Below are 8,192 nucleotides of genomic sequence, written 5' to 3'. Positions count from 1 at the left end.
AATTTCCTGACAGTGAAAACGATTGATCAGCGGAACAGCTGGCCTCATGGAAGTTGCGAATGCTCCAACACTGGAAGTTTTTAAAAAGATGTTGGATAACCATTTGTCTGAAGAGGTGTAGGGTTTCCTGCCTGGGCAGGGGGTTGGACTAGAAGACCTCCAATGTCCCTTCTAACTCTGTTATTCTATTCTATTCTATTCTATTCTATTCTATTCTATTCTATTCTATTCTATTCTATTCTATTCTATTCTATTCATCTCTATTCTATTCTATTCTATTCTTTTCTATTCTATTCATCTCTATTCTATTCTATTCATCTCTATTCTATTCTATTCTATTCTATTCTATTCTATTCTATTCTATTCTATTCTATTCTATTCATCTCTGTTCTATTCTATTCTATTTTCCATTCATTTCTATTCTATTCTATTCTATTCTATTCTATTCTATTCTATTCTATTCTATTCTATTCTATTCTATTCTATTCCATTTTCTATTCATTTCTATTCTATTCTATTCTATTTTCTATTCATTTCTATTCTATTCTATCCTATTCTATTTTCTATTCCTTTAGAACAAAATATCTGAGGATGATCTTTGGCCCAGAAAGAGTGTAGTTCTCCAGAGTTGGAGGCCACCTCATCCCCACTTCATTTGGGGCACAACTCAACTGGTGCTGAAGGCCAGCACCAAACAGTCATGATCCAGTAGTGTAGGGGCTTCAACCCCTGTTGCAGTAACTGTAAATTTCCCCCTCTGTCTTACATCTCCTTGGGGTAGATAACTTTGACATGCAAAGCATGGAAAACCCAGACCAGTGCAAGACACAGAACAAGGAAGGTCAAGAGATTGACCAAGACCAGATTGACCAACAGAAAGTTCTACTCGGTTTCAGGCAAATATTTCCTCTTCTGGATACACCCCTTTCTTGCACACAACATGTCAGAAATCCATGTTAGGATGTTGCATCACCTGACCCTCCCTACAGAACAACCCCAGTCCAAGTGACTTTAGAAATATACAGCAGAGACAAAGAATTCTTGCTGCAAGTTGGACTAGAAGTGCATCATGAAACCTTGGATTCTTCTGTTCCTAGCTGGTCTCCTCATCCTTTCAACTCAACTGGCAACAGCAAAGTCCACCAAACAACTTTGTCCCCCAAAAGGTAAGCACCACAGCCTGAGGGTGCGTCCCACACTTCTGCTCAATCCAGGACTTTGAAACGCACTAAGAATACTTTTAGTTTGACTAACATGGGATTGCAATTGGTCCACCCAAAGCCAGGTTATTCATCTTTCTTTGCAGAAGGTAGGGTCTAGCCATTGCATACACTCTGGGTGGACAGAATCCCATTAATTAATTAAATCCATTAGAGCAACAAAGATGATTAGGGGACTGGAGGCTAAAAGATATGAAGAATGGTTGCAGGAACTCTGGGCATGACTAGTCTAGGGAAGAGAAGGACCAGGGGAGACATGATAGCAGTCTTCCAATATTTGAGGGGCTGCCACAGAGAGAAGGGGGGGTCAAACTATTCTCCAAGGTACACAAAGGCCAGACAAGGAATAATGGATGGAAACTGATCAAGGAGAGATTCAACCTAGAGATAAGGAGAAACTTTCTGACAGTGAGAACAATCCACCAATGGAACAGAAGTTGCTTTCAAAAGTTGTGGAAGCTTCATCCGTGGAAGCTTTCAAGAAGAGACTGGACTGCCATCTGTCAGAAATGGTGTAGGGTCTCCTGCTTTGATGGAGGTTTGGACTAGATGGTTTACAAGTTCCCTTCCAACTTGTTATTCTGTTAATTTTAGAGAAGGCAGACTTCAAATTTGCTTAACGGCCACCTGGATGGAAATCATGAAACCTTTGGTTGGTTCACAATGCAACTATTTTTTAATAGCAAGCACATTATCTGTATTGAGCAGGAACAAAGCGCAATAACTAGATGGTAGCAAAGGAAACTGATTAAGAAAGAGCCCAACATACTTCCTAGAATGTGAAGTTCATATTTAGTGTACGCTTCTCAATCAGGCGGTAGGACATGAAGCCAGAAACTGTCATATGAAATATCTTTGAATATTAGTAACTCAGGCTAGTAGTTGGGCTGTTGGTTTGCATTCCAATCTTGGCAATTTGGTTGCAAACGTTTTGTCACCATTCGAGGAGACATCATCAGTGTGCTTTGAATTGTGGTTTCTCTGTCAGGATGCCAGCCTTATATACCTTTTTATGTGATGCAAATTTTATGTGATGTACATTACTTACTTCAGAAGTATGTGAACAAACAACACTAATGCTAATTTGTATCACACGAAAAGTATTTAAAGGCTGGCATTCTGACAGACCAACCCAATTCAAAGCATGCTGACCATGTCTCCTTGAATGGTGATGAAACGTTTGCAACCAAATTGCCAAGATCGGAGCTCAGACCAACAAATGCCTCTTCCTTTCTTTGCAAGTATGCAGCCAATCTGGGTTCTTCAGACAATGTCTTTAGAAGTGTTTCCATAAAGACTGAGAGGAGAAAGTGCTGTGTGTATGTAGATGGTCTGGTGGTCCCCAGTTCAGGGTGGCTTTCATGATGCATGTCAACTTTTCAGGCCTAGCAAAGCAGGTTTATAGAAAATATGGGGTGTCTGTGGGACATGTGTTCAGATATTTAAACTTAGCAGTTGGAAGAGTGGAATTGTACAATGCATCACAGCACACCGTTGTGGTTAATTAGTTGAAGAGCACTGGCTCTGTCATGAGGCAATCTGTGATGCAACTGTTTGCTGTGGGTGTGGAGGGGGATGTTCCCTCCCCCCTTTTCTCCTGTGTGCTCTGTAATTTACCTCATGATGATTTTCTGTCAGAGTGTTTGCAGTGTGACACATACCAGGCAAGCAATCCATCTTCTTTACTCTGCATGGAGAACTGTAATGGAGACAGAACACAAGGAGAGAGAGAGAGAGACGCCCTCTCATGGCTGGCTATGTATATACAGTTTCTTAAAGTGGTAAAACCCTGTGGGACCCATCCTCAGTCTTAAAGCACCAATAACCATGCTGATTCATCCTCATTGCATCAGCCTTACAGCAGCTCTAAAATCTTCAATACCTTAACATTTTCCTTGGTTGATATACCTCATGATGTTCCTGTTAGCCTATCTTGTCTGTTGTAAATATTGATATAAGATGTATTTGTTTAAATAAAACTAAAAATTCATGTCAGAGTCCCTGATTTCACATGGACACCAGCTGCACAATTCCCTGAGAGCATGGTGGGAGGGAAAAAAACCAAGACGGTAGTAGCCAAGGGAGTTTCATTGAAGTTCAGCCTGTTGGCTTTCTCGACCATGTCTATGGAGGTTCTCAGAGGACACAGATTAAACCTCCAGGTGCTTCAATGTCCCTCTAAAAGGATGCAAATGACCAGCTGTCTGCAATGAGTATAAATCCTACCATTCCCCACCATCCTGTCTGAGCTGAAGAAGCTTCTTGGGTGAGAAGTGAAACATCTTCAAAAGAAAAAAAAGATGTCCAGTTGCCTCCTGAAAAAGCACCTTTGGGTTTTCTTGCAGGTGCCCCCTGCCCAGCTGATCATACAAGCAGTCAGGGATCTCCCTTCCGTTTGAAGGCAAAAGATTGAAAATGAGATGCACTCATGAAAGGAAAGTGTGCCTACCACGTCCAGACTGGGGTCCATTTTCTGGGACGAAGGAGCAAGGGCTCCTACGTGCACATACACACTACAGTCACGTGTAACATGCAATCATTTAGTTTGCATATGATGAAGACGTGACAAAGAGAAGTAAACATACACGCACACCCCACAAAATTACATGGGGGTAAAGCAGTGGCCTCATGACTGGACGTTCAGTCCAGCTATTTGGGTGATGGCCTCTGGCGTTGCTTCATGCAGATCTTCTAGGGAACCAGAGAGTCCCTATTGTGGACTGTCTTGCACAATGTAGTTAATTGTTTGCATAGTGGCACCACGTTTGCAACAAGGAGGCGGGGGTCCAACACCAAGCCATTAACTTTTAGCAGAGAAGCTGGCAGAGGGGCTGTTGAGCAGCACTGGCCATCCTTCTGGGCCAACCTCAGAGTTCATGTTCTCTTTTTCCAGTCAAGCCGGGCGAGTGTCCCAAGGTCAAAATTGGTCCTGACCATCCATGTAACCAAGACTGTGCCTGCGACTCTGAATGCGAAGGGAATAAGAAATGCTGCCCAGTCGGATGCGCCAGGGAGTGTTTCAGCCCAGGTGAGGGGAAGGCCCAGACTGCGAGACTTACTCTCTCTCTCTCTCTCTCTCTTTCCTTCCTTCCTGCCTTCCTTTCCTTCCTCCTTTCCTTCCTTCCTTGCTTTCTTCTTTCTGTTCTTTCCTTTTTTCTTTCTTTTTCATTCTTTTCTTCCTTTCATTCCTTCCTTTCATTCCTTTTTCTCTTTCCTTATTCCCTTCCTTCCTTTGATCCTTTCCTACTCTTTCTTTCCTTCCTTCCCTTCTTCCTTCCTATCTTCCTTCCTTCCATTCTTTCCTTCCTTCCTTTTCTTTCTTGCTCATCTTTCTTTCTTTCCTTTCTTTCCTTCTTTCCTTCTTTCCTTCTTTCCTTCCTTCCTTCCTTCCTTCCTTCCTTCCTTCCTTCCTTCCTTCCTTCCTTCCTTCTTCTTTCTTTCTCTTTCTTCCCCTGTCCTATCCTTTCTTTCCCATCTCGTTCTGAAGCCTTTCGTGACCCCTGAAGCTCCCTTTCCCTCCATTGTGGGGTTTCCTTCCTGGCAACAGCTGATGCCAGGGTTTGGCAGAGCCCACCTCCAGCCCACAAAAGAACTGGCAGCCACGGCCTTTCCCAAGAGTTCATCCTGTCCGCAAACACTCCCAGGTCACACAGCAGGTTCTCCTTCCTTTATTCTGATATTACATCTTTCTGAGCGGCTTCTCTCCCTCAGAGGGGAAATCTTCCTGCTCATCCAGGCCTTGCTCCTCCTGCAGGGCAACCGCTCCAGCTGCCCAGGGAATGTCCCAGGAAACACGAGGGGCATCCTTCACCTGTTTTCTTCCTGCATTGGAATGAGAATGAGTCTTGACACACACACCCCTCCCTCCCTTCTGCCTTCCAGGACCCAGAGAATAATCAGTGGGGTCTCTGGAAGGGTCCCTAACTCAAGGCAGGGCCTCTGCAGTGAAGACACTTTGGGACATAACGCAGTGGTCCCCAACCTTTTTTGTACCAGGGACCAGTTTCAAGCAGAAACACTTTTTCAAGGACCGGCGGGGGGGATTCTATTTTCCATTCCCAAAACTTTATGTTTACCCTACAACTAGCATTAAAGACACCTGACTGCAGTCTCTCTAGTTCTAGGTCTTGCCCAGCTGTGTAGCTACAAAATTTCATGCAGATGTTTCTCTTATCTCTGTTTGGTGAAAACAGGAATTGAATGAGGAGCATTTAGTCCGTGTGTTTTCCCTAGGAAGCTCCTGTAGTCCTTGTTTAGGGATCATTCAGAGCTATGATGAACCTCTAACATCCAGCCCAGGAAGAAACTGCTTCAAAGAAGCCGGGGGTGGTGGCTTTTCCTGTCGCCACACCTCCTCCGAGCGCCGTTCACCCCACCCCGCCCACCGCCGGCAGTTCAATCCAGTGCTCCGTTCTGCCTGCCTGCCTGCCTGCCTGCGTTTCTGGTTGTTTCGGAGCAGCCGGCTGATAAAAAGAGGTGAATAGTTATTATTCTCAGCGAAGCTGCTCGAATCAACCAGAAACAAAAGGCAGGCAGGCAGGCAAACGAGGAGCACTGGATTGAACCTGGATTGATTGGCGGCGGGGTGGGGGTGAACTGGGCTTTGGGGGGCTGCGGCGACAGGAAAAGCCACCCTGCCGGCTTCTTTGAAGCAGTTTCTTCCTGGGCTGGTGGAGCGAGAGGGCGACTGAGAGAGAACGAGGCGGGGGGAGGAACCGAAGCCGCTGAGCCGGAGAGCAGGACAGGCTTGGTTTGCTTCCTCCCTCCCCTTCTCTCCTTTGGGTTCTTGATCCCTGATCCCAGCAGCATTCACTGCCATTTTTATTTTATTTTTTATTTTTATTTCTTTGCGGCCCGGTACAGAGTGCTCCACGGACCGGGACCGGTCCACGGCCCGGTGGTTGGGGACCCCTGCCATAACGCACAGAACGGGAAGCTGTTTCTCAATCCAAGGACTCAAAGAGCTGCAGAGGCCTAGGGGGAACTTCTGGCTTGTCTCCTGGCGAGCAAAGGACATAGGAATGAATGATGAAACCTCATCCCAGGTGTGGCTCTGATATCCAGGAAGGCCCAGAGGAATGGGGGGGGCACAGGGGCCTATTTCATTCCTCAAAACCAGAAGGAGACCCTCAGGCTCTCAAAGACCAGAAAAACATGTCGTGATTATTCCAATTCAATTTCTTTCTTGTTCTGCACCTAGAGACAGAATCTTGCCGCCCTAAAGCAACCTGCTATCTACACCAAGGATATACTCTGAGAACTATTGAGGAGGGGCTGTCTTCATCCTCTTTCTCTCACACAGACTATCTGTTAGCTCTTACTCCTCTGCAATGCATTCTTCCCTCTTATGATCCCCCCTCCTTGCTATATTCCATCACATCATGTGTGAACTCCCAGAATTCCTTAGTCCACCCTCTCTCAGGCCCCGAGCCAAGAATAAGACAGGATGATTCTTCCAAGATGAGTATTGTTTCGCACCTATAGACAGAATATGGCCAGATTAAAGACTCCACTATCTGAATGCACGATATCCTCTGGGAACTATTCAAGAGAGGCTGTCTCCACCCTCTGTCTCTCACACAGACTATCCACTGTCTCTTACTCTTCTGGGGTGTCTCTCCCTCCTGGACTTGTCCCCCGCTGAATAAAAGGATAGAAAGGAATGAAGAAGCCCCAGGTGTGACTCTGGCATTCAGGAGAGTGAAGGAACTGGAGGGGCCACAGGGGCCCTTGTGGGAATAAACTTTGACTTGGGTATTGGGTAATGATTAGTCTAAGACCTTATACATACATGTCTGCCTAAAGGTCACTGAGATAAAGCAAGGAAATTAAAAGCAAACACTAGAAACAATTAAGCAACTTAGACAACTGTAAACAAGTCTGTGTACTATATCTAATTATTGTAATCCACATTGTGATTATGCTTACTATGTACTAAAATCTCAATAAAAGGGAGCACTGGAATTTACGCTGGGCTCCCATCCCGAGTACACACGCTTGTGTCTCATTCTTTCCATGGGAGACCATCACAGGCCCTATTGCTTTCCTCAAAGTCAGAAGGTCAGATACTCAGACTCCAAAACCCCAGACAGACAGGCAATAATTCTTCCAAGCACATTTCTTTCTTGTTCTGCACCTAGAGAGTGAATCTTGCCACGTTAAAGCCACCTGTTTATATAAAACCAAGGAACTATTGAGGAGAGGCTGCCTTCGCCCTCTTTCTCTCAGACTATCTGCTGCCACTTACTCTTTTGGGGTGGCCCCTCCCTCCCGGGACTCTGACCCAATGCATTCCATTCCGTGGCGCCTTCTGCTGACCGGGAAGACGCAGCTCCATTCCAGCCGAGATGCATCTTCTGTTCCTCCTTCTCAGCTCCCCTTTTCTCTTTCCTCAGGACCCCTCTGAGCCCCAAGACCTGATGGAGGAGCCAGCCGGAAGCAGCTATTCCATCCTCACATCCAACCCGGCCAGATAAAGTCTTCCTCCTGCGTGGCCCATTCCCCTTTGGCCTCCCTGACTGCTGACCACTTTCTCACGCTGGATAAAGTCCTTGCTCCAGAAAGGAGGCGTCCTCCATAAAGTCAGCATTGAAAATTCTGGTGTCTACTGGCCTTTTCTCAAAAAGTGAGAGCGGTTTGCAGCAAAGGAGGGGGAAGAAGACTGTGGGGTCCTTGATATTCTGAGTTTGGGTGTTTCCTTGCAAACCTTTCATGACAAAACTAGGGAACATCTTCAGTGCTAGAAGGGAGGGGGGGTTTGCAGATAAGAGGGGGAGAGAGGAGAGGAGGACTGTGGGGTCCTTGGTTGCATCGTTTTCAGTATGTTTCATTGCCCAGCAAGATAACATCATCAGTCTTAGAAGGTTGGTTAGTTTGGTAATGAATCATCTGCAAAAAAAAAATCTGCCAAGCTCAGAGACCACCAAGGATTCCACTATTCCTGAACTAATTCCTGAACTACAGATATTCCCT

General features: G+C 45.7%; 1 protein-coding gene across 1 annotated transcript; it reads left to right on the top strand.

Annotated features, from left to right (window-relative positions):
• Positions 1 to 498: 498 nt before the first annotated feature.
• On the top strand, positions 499 to 7,897 carry LOC113429890 (waprin-Phi3-like). Its single transcript, XM_026692393.2, has 3 exons — positions 499 to 1,166; positions 4,114 to 4,248; positions 7,616 to 7,897. Exons 1-3 carry the CDS (start codon positions 1,070 to 1,072, stop codon positions 7,624 to 7,626), a joined length of 243 nt encoding a protein of 80 aa, XP_026548178.2. The 5' UTR covers positions 499 to 1,069; the 3' UTR covers positions 7,627 to 7,897.
• Positions 7,898 to 8,192: the final 295 nt, after the last annotated feature.

This window comes from Notechis scutatus, chromosome 3, assembly GCF_049901735.1.
Source record: "Notechis scutatus isolate UNSWTSFEM ecotype Mainland chromosome 3, rNotScu1.2, whole genome shotgun sequence".
Lineage (NCBI taxonomy): Eukaryota > Metazoa > Chordata > Lepidosauria > Squamata > Elapidae > Notechis > Notechis scutatus.
The sequence above is the reverse complement of the archived record's forward strand: the minus strand, read 5'-3'. Positions and strand labels throughout refer to the sequence as shown.

Coding starts and splice junctions, on each gene's coding strand:
- LOC113429890 (XM_026692393.2), top strand. CDS start 1,070: ATGAAACCTTGGATTCTTCTGTTCCTAGCTGGTCTCCTCATCCTTTCA. Junction 1,167..4,113: donor ACAACTTTGTCCCCCAAAAG/GTAAGCACCACA, acceptor CTCTTTTTCCAG/TCAAGCCGGGCGAGTGTCCC.